At 43.0% G+C, this 21,642-nt stretch overlaps 1 protein-coding gene across 1 annotated transcript in view; it reads right to left on the bottom strand.

Annotated features, from left to right (window-relative positions):
- The window catches only part of LMBRD1 (LMBR1 domain containing 1), a 198,538-nt gene that overhangs the window by 156,073 nt on the left and 20,823 nt on the right, over nucleotides 1–21,642 (bottom strand). The window contains exon 5 of the mRNA XM_083177262.1: nucleotides 11,573–11,640. Coding sequence (XP_083033388.1) covers nucleotides 11,573–11,640 — 68 coding nt within the window. The remainder of the gene's footprint in view (nucleotides 1–11,572; nucleotides 11,641–21,642) is intronic.

The following is a 21,642-nucleotide window of genomic DNA, read 5'->3' as shown; positions in this document are numbered from 1 at the left end:
GAAAAGTAAAAGACAATGAAAACAATACAATTATGTCATAAGCATTTCTTGTAAAGCAAGTGCATTAGACTTTGGTAGCCAATTCTAATAACGGATGATACTGCATGTAAAAGAAATAAACTTTCCACTATGAACCATTGGTCAGTACACAAAATCTGGCTTTAAAGAGTATGTTAAAACCCCTTACACTGATCACCTATAAAAATAACCTTTCATCCATATAATATATTAACCTAATTTAGCAGAACCCTTGCACTGAATGTACAGTAAACTTAAGTGCTGAAAGAGTACATTTCTTTTTTTACGAACTGGTGTAATCTAGTTACAGCCAAGCAGCGTGTCATTTACGCAAATTTCTCTGGCTGAGCTGTGCTGCAGGAGTGGTCTCTCCCGAGAAATTTCTGTGCATGCCACTTTAAAAAGGGTACACCAGTGGTGCTTCAGCAGTGAACCACGGGCGCACCACCAACCCCCTGTCACCAATCTTCCCTGGCGGCGCTCGCCCATTCGAGTGCCCAAACACAGGAATGCCCTGACAGACGAACGGCTGAGTGCCCGAAAATCGGAGTGCTCCCAGCCGCTCTGTTTCCTTTTCCGATTTTTTTCCCATTTTCCTCTTAAACACATAAAGAAAAAAAAAGAGGGAAGAGATAGGACAGACATACACATGGGACTGCTTTTGGATTATGTTGCTGAGAACCTAGGTACTTCAAAATAAGTTCAGCCTTTGGTATTTGCAATGGGGTCTTATTCCCTAAGGTCCTGATAAATAATATATGTGTATGTTTATTATTAATACCAATGGGCGATTCTATATCTAGAGTTTGGGCAACACAAAATAAATGAATAAATATTATATATTACGTTCCTGGATAGAGATTAAGAAAGGAACCCAATTCCACTTCTCAGGAATGTAATTTTTCATATTTTTTATTTTATTTTGTGTTGTCCAAACTGTTGATTGCCCATTGGTCTTAATAATAAACATAGAGGTAGGTTGTGAAACTGCGCACTAAGTGCGAATGTGCGGGGTTAGCTGCTAGAAAAGTGCAGATGATCAGTCTGCAGAGGTAGGAAATAATTTGAAGAATTTCGGCGCTCTACCCCTATGTAAATGATGAATGGAGAGATAAGCTTAATCGCAAAAAAGCTTTTTATTTATGTGCAAAAACAAGGTATTGTAAAGGCGATATAAACTGATCAGTGTCAGATATATACAGTGAGTTCAAAAAGCATGTTAAGGATGGAAAGTCTGTGTCACAATGCTGTGACCCTTGATAGTTAGTTCTGAACAGTCAGGGCTGGCCTATCCCGGTATCCTGCTGAAGGTGTCCCCTGGGGCTCTCTAGCTACGTCACTTATGGTGGTATGCTGTTGGGACGGTAGTTAGTCTGCTGGAGTGGGGTTCAGTCAGTGGGTCGGGGCGGTCAGGACCGTTCTGATCGGTGGGGGGGATATATGTATGCCCAATTTAATTCCTGGTACAGGTGGCTGGATTGGGTAAGTCTGATCCGGAAGCAAGTGTAGCGGGGGTGGATACAGTACGTTGGTGGGTGGTGAGCGTCTGTGCTGGGTGGCACCGGAGGACGGCGTCCCTTACCTCGGGTGGTGCACCCGCACTGTCTGCGTCTTGATCCCTCGCTGCTGGCGGCTTGCTTCTGGTGCTTGGTGCTCCGGGCTGCTCCGGTTCCACGGTGCTTCTACGCTGGCTGGTGTGACTTCCGGGTCGGGCGATCTCGCGAGATCTCGTCCGCCGGGAGCGCACCTGACCAAACGGAGCTCTGTGTGCTCTACTCCGGGGGGTGGAGGAGACTTGGGTGTGGGGAAGTGCTGAATAGGATATGTCTCCAACGCGTTTCGGCCCGGGGGCCTTCTTCTAAGGAGTTAATCACAGACGCTCACCACCCACCAACGTACTGTATCCACCCCCGCTACACTTGCCTCCGGATCAGACTTACCCAATCCAGCCACCTGTACCAGGAATTTAATTGGGCATACATATATTCCCCCCCCCCCCCCACTGAACAGAACGGTCCTGACCGCCCCGACCCACTGACTGAACCCCACTCCAGCAGACTAACTACTGTCCCAACAGCATACCACCATAAGTGACGTAGCTAGAGAGCCCCAGGGGACACCTTCAGCAGGATACCGGGATAGGCCAGCCCTGACTGTTCAGAACTAACTATCAAGGGTCACAGCATTGTGACACAGACTTTCCAGCACAAACTTTCCATCCTTAACATGCTTTTTGAACTCACTGTATATATCTGACACTGATCAGTTTAGATCGCCTTTACAGTACCTTGTTTTTGCACATAAATAAAAAGCTTTTTTGCGATTAAGCTTATCTCTCCATTCATCATTTACATAGGGGTAGAGTGCCGAAATTCTTCAAATTAATAATAAACATACACATATAATACAGATGGAACTGCTTGTGTTGCTGTTACAATGCATACACACAGCAGTATACAACACGCATCACAGCAGGGCATGCCTTCGCACACTCCAGCTATCCCATTCAGTGAAATGAGAGCCACTGTGCTGATGCATCCGCTTCCCAAGGAGTTGAGGATAACCCAGCTGCAATTCGGACTCATGCCGTGATTTGTATGCATCACAATACCACTACAATAAGCAGCTATATGAAGCAAAGTTGCAGTGGGGCACAACTGTACAGTAGGTGGGGTAGACATACAAACTATATTGTTCTGATATGGATCAGAAAATTATATTGTCCATATTGATTGGTGTGTATCCTCAATCACGACATTCATGTGCGCTGTCATCCCATCTGACGTGCAAGCACATCGACCCCACTGACAAAAGCATGCATGTGAATGCATGATGGATAGAAGGCTATATCTCAAGGTCATACACTGGATTGTGCAGTACGTATGGCAGCCCAATAAATATCCTTCCATCAAACATTGGGCTCGCAGAGATACATTTAGGGTGGCCAATCCCGGGATCGGGATTGGCGGGATCCCGGGATTTGGCCCCCAACACGCCGGTATTTCAATCCCGGGATTGGAATTTCCAATCCCGGGATTTCGGGATTAAACTGCGCATGCGCAGTTTAATGCCGGGCAGCGTCTGAGCACTCAGACCCCGCAGTGCGCAGCGTGACGAGGTCACGCTGCGAGGTCACGCTGCGCAGGGCACAGCCGCACATCCGCCTCGGAATCGCCCACCCACCCAGCGCTCCCGCCCACCCACCCAGCGCTCCCGGCCACCCGCCCAGCGCTCCCGGCCACCCGCCCAGCGCTCCCTGCCACCAAGCCCTCCCACCCAGCACTCGCTGCCACCCCGCCTTATGAGACTTCCTACCCGCCCATTCAGCAACCCAGCTCCCGGCTGCACCAGGGACCAGGCTACCGGCCGCCCGCTCAGCAACCTGGCTCCACAAATGTAAGCAAATATGCGGGCGGCCAGGGTGTTTTTTATTATTAGGGAAGCCAATCCCGGGATTGAGCATTTTTCAATCCCGGGATTGAAAAAATGCCCCGGGATTGGCATCCCTAGATACATTGTTATATGTACCCGGCCATAGTAGTACTAGTGTTAAGGAGAGAGGATAATAATGAAAAGATTATCAATTTAGAATGGAAACACTCTTGTCAAAAGAAATCTGTCTGGAAGGGAAGTCGAAATTAAAATGGTCTGCCAGAGCTTTTCAGGATATATAATTAATTTTACACAATCTATCTTTACTGACTTGTTATACGGATTCAGGAAAAAAAAATAGTTATGAATGTATCTTTGATGTGTTTACAGAATAAAATTAAAATTTCAAGCAACAAATAGATGTAATTCAATGAAAAATACTGCACCATTCTTAATATGGGTACACACCAGAACGATCAGATCGGGAGACGATCATACAATGGTCGCATGATCTGTTGGAGCACACAATCTGCATACGATCCGTATGCAGTTGAAGGGTTCTTTTACAAATCCTGACTGCAGCAGGTAGGATCTCCAAAACAATCAAACGACCAGCGGGGACATACATCAGATCGGAATCCGATATAAAACATTCCAAAACATGCCCGATTTGCATACAATCGTTCGAAATGGCATAGAAATTTACGGGATTGAGGACGAATCGTTCTGTCACAACTTTTGACTGGTTCATGGTGGTGAAAAAACTGCGGATTACACTTACCGATAATTCCGTTTCTTCCTAGAGATCCCATGGCAGCCAAGACCTTGGGATTTCATCCCTCTCCTCCTAGTTAGGCTGTTTTTTTCCTAGGACCTCCACCTTCCAGTATAAATCCCAGCTCCTCCCTATCCATGTTGTCTTTTTAAGTGTCTCCTTCTCTATTCCTGGAAAAAAACACCACAAGGAGAGGGAAAAACTAATGGCTGCCATGGGATCTCTAGGAAGAAACGGAATTATCGGTAAGTATAATCAGCAGTTTTCTTCTACGATCCCCATGGCAGCCAAGACCTTGGGATAATACCAAAGCAAGAAGAGGAAGGGACACTAATTGTATGCAAGAATAATTTTAATCTTCAAGGACACTGAAAAGCACTTGATCTCCGAAACAAGATTTTGACACATTAAGAGCATAATGTCTTGTAAATGTATGACCAGGTTGCTGCACCGCAGATATCCTTGACTGATGCTTGAGCCTTCCTGGCCCATGAAGTCGCCATTGCCCTGGTGGAGTGAGCCTTTATAATACTGGGGAATTCTTTATCTTCCTGTTTATAAGCAAATGCAATCAGCTCTCTGATCCATCTGGCCATAGTCTGTTTAGAAGGAGGTAATACCTTTCTTACTCCTTCTGGAATAATGAATAAGTTCTTTGACTTTCTGATGTCTTTAATGCAATCTAGATAAATGGTGATACACCTCACCAAATCTAACGTATGCCATTCTTCCTCTTTCCCGTCCTTTGGATTAGAATGAAATGCTGGAAGTGTTATCTCTTGATTGAGGTGAAACGAACGGATTACTTTTGGTAAGAAATCTGGATGTGTTCTTAACACCACTCGGTCATTGAAGATTTTCATATAAGGCTCTTCTATGTATAGAGCTTGGAGCTCGCTTACTCTCCTTCAGGGGTAATTGCGACTAGAAAAAGTATTTTCGATGTTAGGAATTTTAGAGAAGTCTCTGTTAGCGGTTCAAATGGTTCTCTCATGAGAGTGTTCAATACCAAGTTAAGATCCCACTGAGCAACCAGTGATCTCATTGTGGGTCTAATTCTGTGGGTTTCTTCTGCCAACCTTCTGTTAAGGAGGATACTTAACGCAGAGATTTGCACTTTTAATGTAGACAAGGCTAGACCTGATGAATAGCCGTTAAATAGGAATTGCAGTACTTCAGGATTGGAAGATTGATCAATTCTCTCCTCTGAGCCCTTCCAGTGAATAAACGCCTGCCAAACTCGATAGTACGCTAATGATGACACTTCTTTCCTGGCCTGTAATAAGGATGTAACTTGCTCTGAAAGACCTTCTTCCTTTAACAGCTTCCTCTCAATTTCCAAGCCTTTAGAGATAATATCTCTGGATTTGGATGATTTACCGGCCCTTGAGAAAGAAGGTTCGGAATAACTGGAAGAGTTAATGGCTCTTGCATTGCCAGCTTTAGAACTGTTGCAAACCAAAATCTTCTCGGCCAAAATGGAATTATCATTATGACTGTTACCCCTTCCTGTATTATCTTTTTGAGCACTCTGTGAATCAGAGGAAATGGTGGGAATATCTAACCCAGTCGACAGTTCCACTGTATTGAAAAAGCGTCCACTGCTGATGTTTGGGGCAGAAAATACCTTGAGAAGTATTTCTTCACCTTCCTGTTGATGTTTGTCGGTATCAAGTCTATGTCCGGTTCCCCGAAGAGATTGACTATCTGCTGGAACACCTCTCCATTCATCTCCCATTCCCCTGGAAGGATCTCGCTTCTGCTCAAGAAGTCTGCTATTATATTTTCTTTCCCTGGCACATGGACCGCCGTCAGACATAGAACATTCTCCTCTGCCCACGTCAGGATGTTTGACATTACTAACATCAATGCCCTGCTTCTGGTGCCGCCTTGGTGATTGATGTGTGATACCACCCTCATGTTGTCTGAGAAAATTCTTAGGTGTTTCTTTCTGATTCTGTATTTTAGACCTATAATAGTTCTCCAAACTGCCTCCGCCTCTCTCCAGTTTGAAGATTTTCGACTTTCCTCTTTTGTCCATGACCACTGGATAGTTTGGTCTTCCATATGGGCTCCCCAGGCTAGGGCACTTGCGTCCGTTGTAACTACAAGAAACTGAGGGAGATTTAAGGATACTGCTCTGTCCTCCATCTCTTGATCTGTCTACCATAACAGCGAATTCTTCACTGATACTTCCAGTCTGATAACTTTTGTCAGCGGCCATTTTCTTTTTATGAATGGTAGCAGCGCCCATTGAAATTTTCTCAGTCTCCAATGTGCCCATGGAATAGTACTGATGGTGGACATCATCATTCCCATAAGTTGAAGACACATTCTCAACTGTGTGGATTCCATCTCCATAATATCCTCTGCCAGATTCCTGATTTTCTGACATCTTTTTCCTGACAGACGGATCTCGAACTTTCTTGAGTCTATCAGGACCCCTAGGAACTGGATTGATCTTGTTGGTATTAGTTGACTTTTTTGAAAGTTTATTACCCATCCGAGATCTTGAAGCATGTTCATCACTAGCTCTAGATCCTCCAAGACCTTGTCCCTTGATGAAGCCGCTATTAACAAGTAGTCTACATAAGGCCAAATACGAATCTTCTTCCTTCTCAGAAGAGCAACGATTGTGACTAGTACCTTCGTAAATATGCGAGGAGACGTGGCTAACCCGAAGGGCAGGCATGTAAATTGGAAATGTTCCTTCAGTACAAAGAATCTCAGAAACTTCCTGTCCTGGATCCTGACTGGCACATGGTAATATGCATCTTTTAGGTCTAGTGAGACCATGAAATCTCCCCTCTCTATTCCTGCCAGGATAGTCTTTAGCGTTTCCATCCTGAACCTTCTTACATCTATAAAGCCGTTCAACCTTTTCAGATCGAGAATGGTGCGATAGCTTCCCGTACTTTTCTTCACCAAGAATATGTTTGAGTAGAAGCCTCTTTCTTGCTGGACTGGAACAGATTCTATTGCCTCAATCTTTTTTAAGTGATTTATCAGCTTTTTTAGCTTCAACCTTTCTACTACCTTCTTGGGTTTCCTTGATTCCCAAAAGATATCTCTTGACGGTTTTCTCAAAAATTCTATTGCATATCCTTCTTTGACAATGTTAATCACCCATTTGTCCCAAATCATATCCTCCCAGGTTGGCAAATTGGAGTAGACTGGCCCCTACCTCTAGGACACTGTGACTGTCATTGACGAGATCCTCTTCTTGCTGACTGCCGAAAGGACTGTCTTGACAAAGGAAAATAACTTCTCTGACCATAGGGTCTCCCTGGTCTGTAGGATTTTGCCTCTCTATATTGCTGTCTGGACGAGGCCGGATATGGGAATTTATTTATTTTATCTTGGGGTAACCTCAGCGACTTTCCCCCAGTAAGCCTATGGATCAGAGCATTTAACTTGGATCCAAACAAATGAGAGCCTTCAAAAGGAAGTGCTACCAACCTATTCTTTGAATTGGCGTCGGCTGCCCATGATGTCAGCCATAGGGCTCTTCTTGCTGTCACCCCTGTTGCCATCGATCAAGCTGCAAAGGATACAATATCTAGTGAAGCCTCACAGATAAATTCAGTTGCTTTCTGCATGGTCTCTAAATTTTTTTAACAAATATTGCTTGGAGATTCTTTCTTCAAGATCTGAGTGTAATTCTGTTCCCCACAATCTAAGAGCTCTAGAGACGGATGCTACAGACACTCCAGCTTTAAGGGACACTGCTGATGAAAAAATGGAGTTTTCTGAATGCTCCCTCCAATCTCCTATCCACTGCCGCATCCACTTTAGGCAGAGAGCACCAATTCAGAAAGAGATCATCCTTAACTGGATACATTCGATCTATCCTAGACAGTTTACCCTGTCTTTTATCTAGGTTAGACCATTACTTTGTAATAAGATCCTTCATAACCTTATGGATTGGAAAATGTCTGCCTTTCTTGGACCTATCTTCGAATAGAATGTCCTCTCCTGCTTCAGCGCTAACAGGTTCTTTATAGTTCATAGTTTTGTAGATAGCCTTAAGGATACTCTCCACTTTCTCAAAACTGAAACTTCTAACTTCCTCTTTAATCTCACCAGATTCTTCAGAGGAAACATAATCTGGATTTCTTCTGAAGATCCGTCATAATCATTTAAACCAGCCTGATCCCTGGACCTTTTACTTTGTGCTCCCATATACTCCTCTTTGGTTACAAATGACTTTTTCATCCATTCCATTAGATCTAGTAAGATCTTTGGTTGCCCAAGAGTGGAAATCTGCTGAACATCACATAATGATTTATTCTGGGGTCCAGAGAAGGCTTTCTCGCAGACAATGCAATTTTTATCAATATTTTTCTTCTTAGCAATTTTCTTCCTTGGTGCAACTGGATTTGCAGGCTCACTATAATGATAATAAACGCCTGTCACTAAAATAGTTTGTTAATAAAAATTATTTTTTTCTATCTAATCAATAACACCGGAGCTTACCTCACAAGGGCACCATCTGTCTTTGGGGGGGGAAGGAGTTTCCATAATGCAGTATAGAATATGCAGTCCTACAAAGGATATGTCATATTAAATGTTGAAGTCCAAACCACATAACTTGACTTAAACCATCAGCAAGAAAGGTACCTTAGAACAGAATCTCAGGACTTAAGTGCAGCATTCTTTCCAGCAGCCACCTGCATGCTGCTGTTTGCTCACTCGGGGTTTAAATAGCCTGCATGCTACTTTCCCCGCGGCGCCCGCACCGGAAGTTCGTCACGCGTGTTGGCTTATGGGCCTTATAGTTTCCTGAACCTAGCCCACATAAGCCGCTCCCGGAAGACGCGTCTGTAACGCTCTGCCCTCTGGGAACTGTAGTTTGTTCGGCGCCACCCGGAAGTCCCGGACACGCTGAACGCTGCTTGGAGACTTACCCAGACTCAGAGCTCCGTGCCTCTTTCATCCCCTGGTCAGGACTCATATGGCCACGCTTCCAGGTCCTTTAATGGGCAGAAAAACCTCATGGTCCACGCTCCCATGCCGCTCTACCCCCAGAGTGCTCCCTGTATCCTAAGGTAAGCGCCTTAAAAAAAAAAAAAATCCTGCTCTGCCTCTCTCTAACAAAAGGAGACAGGAAAAAAAGACAAGGTGGATAGGGAGGAGCTGGGATTTATACTGGAAGAAGGAGGTCCTAGGAAAAAAACAGCCTGTCTAACTAGGAGGCGAGGGATGAAATCCCAAGGTCTTCGCTGCCATGGGGATCGTAAAAGAAACATTACTGTAGGTCTATGGACTTGTTTCAGAAAACCCATAAGTCTTCAACTGAGAACCGCTCTGGTGACTAAAAGGGCCATAGTATATGGGTAACAGGAGTACCACATTAATTTCACCACCAAGTGACATGTTCTGAAGTAGTGGAAATTGAAATTCTGGAAGATAAACCTATTGTCAGAGTACTTTACTGTACAAAGAAGCAATAATCATTTTCAAATTCAAAAATATGCCATGAAAATGCATCCCACAGCTTTACAGAATCAAAAAAAACTATTCATGGCTTAGAAAAGCATACAGAACTATAGAGTTCTATAAAAAAAAAAAATAATAATAATAAACGCAAGTTTAATCTTTATTCTGGCACCACTAATATCAGTGGTGACGCCATAGTAACTATATTAGTGCCTATACATTTACCATCTCATCTGAGAGGTCTACTTTGCATATAATAAAATAGCATTTTTTTATCTAGATGGTTTTGAATGAAATGTATTTCTTGTAAGATAATTTCTTGAAAATCTATATAAAGTTCATGCGATATGATGTCCGTGCATGCTATGTCAGGGTGAACTCTGATACAGCTGGGGAGCACGGTAAAGGGGCCAAACATAAATAGCATCATAAATACAGTGATTAGCCTAGTGGAATCCGAATTAGTGCCAGTGCGGCCTGGGTATACATAGATGTGTTTCCATGCATCTGCAGCCATGCCAAAAAGCCCCCTTCAGCACACCAGGTAATGTACGAATCTTCTATAGTTGGGCTTCTTTTTTGCCAAATATACTGTACGTCATATGTGCAATGCACCAGAAGACATGTGTTGTTTTTTTTTGTTTTGTTGATTTTTTTATGGTGTTTTTGGACTAAGTCCTTTTATAAAGAAACCATTTTTATCCTGTGTATGAAGAAAAACTGTGGCCTTTTTTTTTTTGAGTGCTCTTCTACATCCGATCCAGCGCCGGAATTTGCCCCTCATTCCCATATTTACACAATTGCTTCTACTGGAGGTTGTACCAGTCCTGGCTGCAGGAGAAGCACATTTATTTGAAACGATCTAACCATATCACATGGTGACTTAATTAGTAGATCAGAAATTTTGTTTTAACCATCAGTGCACAGGACTGGATACCACAAAAACCTAAACCTGTAAATTTTCCCTTGTAGTACATCAGGCTACATGATTCCCCAACCCAGCTGAATATTGATGGCTGCCAATTGGCTGATACAAATTCCCCCAGCATAGACAAAAACAGTTGGTATGGAGGGAAATTTGAGATATTAAAAACACGTTTAATAATCCAGATCCACCGATGCAACCATTGTGGAAACAGGGGATTGCCACAAACCATCACTGGTGAGTTGATGGCATTAGTGTGCCTTGGAGACAGGTTGGGCAAGCCTGCTGTAAATTCTAAAGATAATATAAGTACTAAAGACATTTTGTGAGGATATAAAAAGGATATAAATATGGATTTCCAAGGTGATTTTGAATATTCATTATCATTTACAACAGAGGTAGCATTAGGCTATATAAATATGCAAGTCCTCCTAATGTCCAATAAAAACAATGTTACAATTAGCTTATGCATAGATTATTAAGTTTATAGAAAATGTGGGCAGAATTTGGTTTTAATATGTACAAATTGGTACAATATTTTCTATATAAAAATTATTTAAATCACAGCACTGACATAATGGGTTAAATTCCCACATGGCTCTAACTGTGTGGAGTTTGTATATTCTCCCTGTACTCGCATGGGTTTCCTCCAGGTACTCCCGTTTCCTCCCACAATCCAAAAATATACAGGAAGGCTAATTGGCTCCCAACAAAATTAACCGTAGAATGTCTGTGTGTGCGTGTACATGTGTTAGGGAACATAGGCTGTAAGCTCAACTGGGCAGGGACTGATGTGATTGTGAAAATATTCTCTGTAAAGCGCTGCGGAATATGTATGCACTATATAAGAAACGGTTAATAAATAATAAATATTATACTTGATGGTACAGTATTTTCTGCTAAATTAATAAATGTACTTTAATGAGTAAATATATAATAACAATAAAGGTGAAAAAAAATAGTAAATCTGAATATGGCACTGAAGAGCTAAATATTACACTGGAGATAATTGCAATATTTTCAAAGAAAATAAATCTACTTACCCGATAAGAAGTAGGCATGCACACACTAGAATGAATCCAAATGTGTACTTCAGAGCACTGTTTATTTGCTACAAGGGAAGATAAAAAAAAGAAAAAAAAGGAAAATAAATAAAAACAAGGTCAGTTAGCAGGTATCAGCATCAGTTAAGATGAAAACAACAGTTTTCTGCATGACTAGTAATATCTCGTACAGATGTGTCCATTTACATCTGTGGTGTCAAACTCATGGCCCTCTAGGTGTGGAACTACACGTCCCAGCATGCCCTGCCACATATTTTATATAATTGATTGCTATAACGGTGGCAGGGCATGCTGGGACGTATTCCACAACAGCAGTAGGGCCATGAGTTTGACACCACTGACTTACAGCAGAATGTTTCCTGCTTGGTGGTGGTGGGTAGGGGGCACAAAAAGTAGTGCCCTACTTGATGATCAGCACCCTGCCCTATATATAATCTATATCTCACCAGTCTAAAAAAATAGAAGGAGGAGAAAAGAAACCGAAGTGCCACACTGCCAACATCTGATCCAGTGTGTACCTTATTGTTGAAGAAAGCTGCCTGCGTGTGTGCATGTATGGCTGTGGACTCGGAGCTGCGGCTGGTCTCTCCCAGGTTCCTCCTCCTCAGCGCTGTACATGGAAAGCCCAGCTGAGGGGGAGAGAGATGCGCGGGTGGACGTGATGACGTTGGTGCAGCATGACGTTATCCTGCCACGCTGCACGCAACCTCTTGGAGAAAAAAACAGGCCAATAACATCTTTACAATGTACATGCTGATGGCAGCACCATGATGTAGGGATGTTTTTTAGCAGGAACTAGAAAAAACTAGTCGGAATAGAGGGAAAGATGAATGCAGCAATGTACAGAGACACCATGGATGAAATCCTGCTCCAGAGCGCTCTTGACCTCAGACTGGGGTGACAGTTCATCTTTAAGCACACAGCCATGATATCAGGAGTGGCTTCAGGACAACTCTGTGAATGTCCTTGAGTGTCCCAGCCAGAGCCGAGACTTTACCCCTTCCCGACATTTGACGTACATTTACGTCATGGTCGGGAGGTACTTCCCGACACATGACATAAATGTACGTCATGGTTTCTAACTGTCACTGCGTCTATAGACGCAGTGACAGTTAGGTGATGTCTGCTGTCCCTGACAGCAGACATCCCCCCTCGCCGCCCAGGGGGGGCAGGGGTGCCCCCCCCGGTCGGCGATCGCTGTGATTGGCTGTTCAAATCTGAACAGCCATTCACAGCGTTTCCTGTGTTACCGGCGGCTAAGCCGCTCGGTAACACAGGGATCGGTGGTGATCGGTGCTGTCAAGTACAGCACCGATCACCACCGATGTGCAGCCACCCCCTCGCACCCGCCGGGCACTCACCCGGCAGCAGCAGCAGCTTCCCCGGCTCCCCCGGCAGCTCAGCGCAGCAGCGCTGCCCTCCTCCATCCTCCCTCCTCCCCCCCTCCCCCCGCAGCAGCAGCAGCAGCAGCAGCATCAAGCTGCACAGTAGTACAAATATATGTAATGAATAAATATATATATATATATATATATATATATATATATATATACACACACACACACACGTGTGTGTGTGTGTGTGTGTGTGTGTGTGTGTGTGTGTGTGTGTGTGTGTGTGTGTGTGTGTGTGTGTGTGTGTGTGTGTGTGTATATATATATACACACACACACACACACACACATATACATATATATATATATATGTATATGTATATGTATATATATATATATATATATATATATATATATATATATATATATATATATATATATATATATATATATATATATATATATATATATATATATATATACACACACACACACACACACACACACACACACACACATATATATAAAAAGATATTCCCGACATATGATGTATATATACGTCATGGTCGGGAGGTACTTCCCGACCGAAGACGTATATATACGTCATGGTTTTAAACTGTCACCGCGTCTATAGACGCGGTGACAGTTTGGAGATGTCTGCTGTCCCTGACAGCAGACATCCCCCCTCGCGGCGATCGCTGCGATTGGCTGTTCAAATGTGAACAGCCAATTGCAGCGTTTTCTGTGTTACCCATCCCACCCGGCAGCCCCCCCTCCCTCCCACCCACCCGGCTGCCGCAGCGCCAGCACCCCTCCCAACCCCCCACCAGCCGCAGCGCCAGCCCCCCTCCCAAAGCTGGTGACCAAAATGGGGTCACATGTGGGGGGGTTCCACTGTATTGGTGCTTCGGGGGTCTTGCTAATGCGACATAGCACCCACCATTCATTCCACCACCAAATATCACTCCTTCCCTTCTGAGTCCTGCCATGCACCCAACTGGTATTTTTTGTTCACATGTGAGGCATTGCCATACTCGGGAGAAATTGGGGCACAGATTTTGGGGTGCTTTGTCTCCTTCATTCCTTGTGAAAATGAAAAATTTTGAGCCAGATCTGCATTTTTGTGTAAAAAATTACATTTTTTTACACAAAAATGCAGATCTGGCTCAAAATTTTTCATTTTCACAAGGTATGAAGGAGACAAAGCACCCCAAAATCTGTGCCCCAATTTCTCCCGAGTACGGCAATGCCTCACATGTGACCAAAAAATACCATTTGGGTGCATGGCAGGACTCAGAAGGGAAGGAGTGATTTTTGGATTTTGCAGCACAGATTCTGGTTGAATGACCCCTGAAGCACCCATACAGTGGAACCCCCCCACAAGTGACCCCATTTTGAAAACTACACCCTTCAGGGAATTCATCAGGGGGTATAGTGTACATTTCAAACCCCCAGGGGTTTCACCAATTTTGATACAACTGAGCTGTGAAAATGAAAAATTAAATTTTTTCATTTTCACAGTCCAGTTGTATCAAAATTGGTGAAACCCCTGGGGGTTTGAAATGTACACTATACCCCTAAATGAATTCCCTGAAGGGTGTAGTTTGCAAAATGGGGTGACTTGTGGGGGAGGTTCCTAACTTTTAGCACTTATGGTGCCTATAAACCTACATGGTGCCTAAAAAAAAATCTCATAAAAAGGAGGCTCCAAAATCAAGTAGGTGCTCCTTCTATTATGAAGCCTGTGGTTTGGTCACCATGCACACTAGGGCCACATATAGGATATTTATGAAAACAAAAGAATTGGGGGAATCAATTTTTAGTCACATTTCTCTAGTAAAATCTACTGTATTCGTTAGAAAAATGTATTAAAATTGAAACTCTGCAAAAAAAAAGAAATTTTGAAATTTCACCGACACTTTGTTTTAATTCCTGTGAAACACATAAAGGGTTAACAAACTTCCAAAATGCTGTTTTGAATACTGTGAGGGGTGCAGTTTTTGAAATGGCATCATTTATGGGGGTGTCTCACATACAAGTCCCTCAAAGTCACATCAGAACTGAACCCTAAAAAAATCAGTGTTTGAAATTTTCTTGAAAATTTGAGAATTTGCTATTCATATTTGAAGCCTCCTAGTGTCCAAAAAAATGAAAAGGAGGTTGAAATAATGATTGCAACATAAAGTAGACATATGGTCTTTGTTAGTTATTAACTATTTTGAGTGGTATGTTTATTTGTCTCACAAGCAGAAAATGTGACATTTTGCAAATTGCAAAATTTTCCATTTTTTCACGACATTTTGGTATTTTTCACAAAAAAACACAGACTGTATCGACCCAAATTTACCACTAATTTGAAGTACAATGTGTCACGAGAAAACAATCTCAAAATCACTGGGATAAGTAAAAGCAAAAAAAAGTTATCCCCACTTAAGTGAAACATGTCAGATTTGAAAAAAATGGCTCTGTCAGGAACGCAAAAACTGGCTCTGTCAGGAAGGGGTTAAATCAGTTTGAACATTCTGAAAATAACTGTGCACCGACGCTTCTCATCCAAACCTGATGGAGCTTGAAAGGTGCTGCAAAGAGGAATGGGCAAAACTGCCCAAAAGATAGTGTGCCAAACTTTTGGCATCATATTAAAAAAGACTTGAAGCTGTAATTGCTGCCAAAGGTGAATCAACAAAGTATTGAGCATAGTGTACATGTGATCTCTTAGATTTTTATTTTGAAAACATTTTTAAAAATCTCCCAAAAATTTTTCACATTGTCATTATGGAGGTATTGTGTGTAGAATTTGAAGGGGGGAAAAAATTCCTTTCGGAATAAAGCTGTGACATAACAAAATGTGGAAAAAGTTAAGCACTGTGAATACTATTCACTGTATGTGTGTAAGGAATTGCTTACACACACACACACACACACACACACACACACACACATTATAGAAAGGTATAAATACAATAACAATTCAAACATATAGCGCACTTTTAAAAGTAACTTCTAGCTTTAGAGGTCAATGCGATGTACACTGCTGCTTAGTGCCATAAAAGTCTGCCTGATGGTTTAAATATTCTGCATTTTTCTAATTGTATTCTAAATTTACAATAATTCATTCGGTTGAATTTTATTTCAGCCAAGCCTTGAGGGTGTCCTCATCGAGTGTACTTTGCTCTTGTGCTAAAAAAAACCATTAAGATGTTGTAACCTTGCTATAATACAAGGATTTTTACAGGTGGCCTGAGTCTACAAGCCAGAGTTTGATATAGATTATATAGCACATTAACACAGAAAATATGCAGAACGTTGCACAAAGAAAAGTAACCGGACACATGCATTCACACAGTGTTTAAAAAAAGGACAGAAAAAACTAACTTAAAATGTAAGGGTAAATCAGCCTATCCGTAAAAAAGAATTACAGCTGTGAACTAGTAAAATGTTATCCTGAAAAACACAATTAACCCTTTGAGTGCCAACATTGCTGTGAGAGATCCTCAAAATATATCTGCTAAAAATGCCAGTGTCGCTCACAGTGACTTATTATTTTGGGTGCAATATTGACATGGCTGTATTTGTATTTATTTATACTAAAAGAATAGCCACTGGCATTTTTAAAAGGACATTTTGAGGATCTCTCACAGTAACGTTGGCACTCAAAGGGTTAATGTTTTGTTCAATTTGCAATTTCTGATACAATCTACATTTCATATACAAAAAAATAAAACACAGAAGAGCTTTACAATACAGAATATGATTTGGATTCATAGAAATGCACTGATCGAACTGTAAATGCAATACATAAATACATATACATACATATATATATATATATATATATATATATATATATATATATATATATATATATATATATATATATATACACACACATATACACACACACACACATATATACATATATATATTTATTAAATCACAACACCACGTCAAAATCCTTATTATTGTGACATTGCACATCCTGAAAAATAAAATTGAAAAAAAAAAAAAAAAAGAAGAAAGGGGGTTCTACTAAAAATCAGGGAATTGTCCACTCATCCAGTCCTATTGTTCTAATATTTGTTTTGCAATGCAATAAAGGGGGCATTAGTTATCTAATTGGTCGCCAGGGAGCTATATAATTAGCATCGACATCAGCACTTATCAGGGAAAAAATTTGGGGGACGTGTGGAGGCCCTAAAACCAAATCCCCAATCAATGACTTTTTTGAATCTTTCACCATGTAAAACACATACTTAACTATAGGTCTGAACTTCTCGGATCCTGTGTGTTTTTGAAGAAAAACTGTTTTTGTTGCAAAAAAAAAAAAAGAAGGGGGGTGTTGTGTGGTATGGTCAGACTGAAGCCAAACCGGCAAACCTATTAAGACATCTTGTGCCTTCCGAAGAGCCCTCAGAATTGCACAAAGTTCCAGTATATTAATTTGAAGAACAGACTCCTCTGGTAACCAGAAACCCTGAAGCCTGAGATGCAAGGTTACTGCACCCCAACCGATGAGACTGGCATCGGTCATCACCATTACCCAAGACCAGTTCAGCAGAGACCTGCCCATCAGGAGAGTGTCCAAATCCAACTGGAGAGAAAGAAGAGTCTCCCAAAACAACATCAGACACTCCTGCTTCATGGACAAACTCCATAGAATGTTCAACTGAAAAACTCCTGGAGTGGAACCTTGCATAATGGAAAGTCTCGAAGGTAGCCACCATTTTTGCAAACAGTCTGAGACATATCCAAACTGATGGTTTGGGGGACTGTAGAATGAGACAGACTAGCTGTTGAAGCGCTCTGATTTTGTACTCCGGAAGAAACACCCAATGCAAATGGATATCTAAAATGACTCGCAGGAACTGTATTCATATAGGAGTATTCAATGCCATGGCGAGCGCATGGCAGCGAATCCTGTTTTTGATTCGCAGTGCGCTCGCCATGATTTCTCACTCCCCTTCAATTCGCTGCCAGACGCCAGCCCACACTATTCAATGCGTCAGGGGCTCGCTGCCCCTGACGTCGAATAGAGGCGAATATCTGCACTGGCGAATCCCCAGTTCCCCACCCGCACAGCCCGCAGCAGCGAATATCTGCACTGGCGAATCCCCAGTTCCCCACCCACACAGCCCGCAGCAGCAGTCCTCCGGCTCAGGCAGCCCCAGCGCTGACATCACCGTGCTGTGGCTGCCGGAGCTAAAAGTCCTGCTGCTGCGTCCCTGTTCTGTGGGGGCTCCCTGCATAGTGAGGGGGGCAAGCGGCAGGCGGCAGGCGAATATGGCATGGCGGAGGGAGCCCGCGCACAGCTCCCCCGCGTCAGGGGCTCTCAGCCCCTGACAGCGAAAATTACCCCCATAGCGAATTGCTCTCCCCTGCTTCCGTGAGCGGAGTCACGGCGGGGGATCACACTAATGCCGCTGGGAGCCTGAGCACGCGTCCAGCAGCAGCATCAGTAGCAGACCTCCGGCTCCAGCGCTGACATCTGCTATCATCGCGCTGGGGCTGCTGGAGGTCTGCTACTGCTGCTGGAGCCGTCTCTCCCTAGCTGCTGAGGCAGAGGCAGGTCAGTGTCCCGCCTGTTGCCCTTCTGGATCGTGGAGCAGAGCGGCGCTGTGTCGGGGGTGTCCCAGGCTGCTGAGCGTCATTTTCCTCCAGGCGCCCCCCCTTTCCCCTCCACAGAGGTCTGCACTGTAATGAACAGGCTGCCGGAGAACTATTGCAGGGGGGTGGTATTGTACCCCAGCCCCGCTGCATGGGCTCCCGATACCTGTGCGCACAGGACCAGGCAGACTCCAGTCCCCGGCTGCACAAATTATTTTATCTCATTCCGCCCGGCTGCCTGGCTGTCTGTGTCCGGGCTCTCTCCCCTCCTACTCTCGCTGCTGCTGCTGGGGCTGTACGTGTACGAGGCAGGGGAAGGAGAGAGGCAGGGGAGGGAGAGCGGCAGCTGTGGTAGAACTAAAAGTAGCAGCATGCCTTTACCAGTGGGACGTCTGCTGGGGCTGCAGGAGCTAGGCTTTCTGCCTGCATTACACGGCCCCCTCACTGCAGTGTCAGGAGTGCATATGTTGCCTTCCATTGTCAGCTGATGGCACCTGCATCCCTACCTAATAAAATAAAGAGGTGCTTGTTATGTGCAAAAAAAGCAAGACCCTTCAAATAAAATGAAAACTTTTTTTTTTTTTTACATTAAAAAAAGAAAAGAAAACATTTATTTTCCAAGTACACATAACAATTCTCCATAAAAAGCTGCCGAATGCTAAATGGAGAATCATGGCGAATTTCAATGGAGAATGCAGCACTCGAATTGAGCATTGAATACACATGTCGGCGAATTCCACTAAAAACCCCATTGAAAATCACAGGCGAATTGCGGAGAATCATTTTCGGCGAATCGGCAGACATTCGTTGTTCATTTATGGCGAATTGCCTCCATAGAATATGGCGAATTGTTTTTTCTGACAGAAAATTCGCCGTTCACCTAGCGAATTGGCAGATTCACTGAAAAAAACGGCGAATCTGAGGCATTGAATACTGGCCTTTGAGGTGGAAGCAACTGGGACTTCCGGAAACAGCACCTCAATGCTGATGCTCTTTGCAGGAGGTGTGTAGGTCCTGATCCTCCAAGCAACCCTATGGTGAAGCTATGGGAGGAGGAAGGTGGTGAGGTGGGCAACCTCTGGAAAGTGGTGGAGGGATGTGCACCCGGGCATATAACACAAGTAGAGGAGGGTGAGGCAGAGAGCTCACCTGAAAATTTGGTAGCTTCAGCAGGGTGGTTGAAGCTAAGGGAGGAGGAGTGTGGCAGAGACAGCATCTCCCACTAGAGTAACGTGGAGGATCCAGAACCAGTTTTGGAAGCAGTAACATCAGCAGGTTTGTGTAATCAACCTGTGCTCTCCTGATGGATTCAGTATTGAATCCCGGCGGTCGGGATCCCGGCATTCAGAATCCCGACAGCCGAAATGCCGATAAGGGGGGGACGTGGATCGCCTCCCCTTGCGGGCTCGCTGCGCTCGCCATGCAGCGGGCCCGGTGCCTCGCTACGCTCGGCACGCTATTTTATTCTCCCTCCAGGGGTGTCGTGGACACCAAAGGAGGGAGAAAGTGTCGGCATTTCGGCGGTCGGGATTCCGGCGTCGGGATTCTGAACGCCGGGATCTTAACTGCATCCCCTCCTGATACAAGTGTTTCGTGGGCAGAGGGTAAATGCTCTTAATGGTGGGTTAGCTGCTTAAGCGATAGGCCAGAGTGTGGGCTACATTATAAACCACTGGAGAATTTGGAAGAACCTGTATTATCCTGTGATTACCTGTATGCTGCAACTACACTTGCCTGTGAAATTGACCTGATATGCTATGACCTGCTAATTAAAAAAACAGACAAAAAGACTTCATGTGAATCCAGTGTAAATGCTCATTTTCACACTTACAATACACTAAACCCATGGTTCTCAACCTCGGTCAGACAATTTAAAAGATCCACAAGCGGCGCTAATTATTTCACCTGTGATTCTGTGTGGAGACCTGGAAAACATCCACTGTTGGGGGTACTTGAGGACCAGGGTTGGGAACCACTGAACAATACTACACAAGACACTAAACTTTACAATACACTTAACTATACTACGCTACACTATATTATACTTTACTATAAAGTAGACTATACATTAGAATACCAACTATACTATGCTACACAATACTATGAAATACACACTATACAATAGCACCATGCAATACATTATAGACTAAATTATACTAAACTACATTACACCATACATTAAAGAATAAACTGAAATAAAGCACTGTACACTAGATAACACTAAACTATACATTATACTAAAAATTATTCTGGACAATACAGTAAACTATACACTACACATTATATTATAATATACTATAGAACACTATTCTATAGACTAAACTACACACTATAGTATACTAAACTATACACTACACTATTACTGTGAAGTACACGAAAAACTTCACCACACAATACAATACACTGAACTATATATTGTACTATACACTACTAGATACTATACAATAAATACACATTATGGAATACTATACACTATATTTACAATATACTAAACAATATATTTTACTATACTTTGCAAAAAAAGTAAACTATACACTATAACTATACACTTTATTACGCTACACTATTAGTTTACATTACACTAGACTTTACAATACACCAAACTATATTATGCTGCACTACACAATATTTACTATACAATACACTAAACTTAACTATAGTACGCTACATTATACTATACTTTAAAATAGGGCCCTGGACAATGAGAACGGCAGCTATTCACATTGACCGGGGAGCTTGGGGCAAGCCCAGCACCTCCGCAGATGCTGGGTATGCCCCCAGAGATAGCAGTGGCACATTAATGACGATACACTAAAAACTTTACTATACTACAATATACTAAACATACAATGCTTTATATTATATAGTATACTATACATTAGAATACAAACTATACTACACAATGGGGCAGATGCATTAAGCCTTAACAAGAGATAAATGCAAGGGTGATAAGGAGAGATAAATGTCCAGCCAATCAGCTCCTTACTGACTTTTCTCAAACACAGCCTGTAACATGGCAGTTAGCAGGTGATTGGCTGGACGTTTATCTCTCTTTATCACCCTTGCATTTATCTCTTGTTAAGGCTTAATACATCTGCCCCAATATACATT

Source organism: Crinia signifera, chromosome 3 (assembly GCF_055691185.1).
Source record: "Crinia signifera chromosome 3, ASM5569118v1, whole genome shotgun sequence".
NCBI classification, from domain to species: domain Eukaryota; kingdom Metazoa; phylum Chordata; class Amphibia; order Anura; family Myobatrachidae; genus Crinia; species Crinia signifera.
This window is presented reverse-complemented; position numbering and strand designations above follow the sequence as displayed.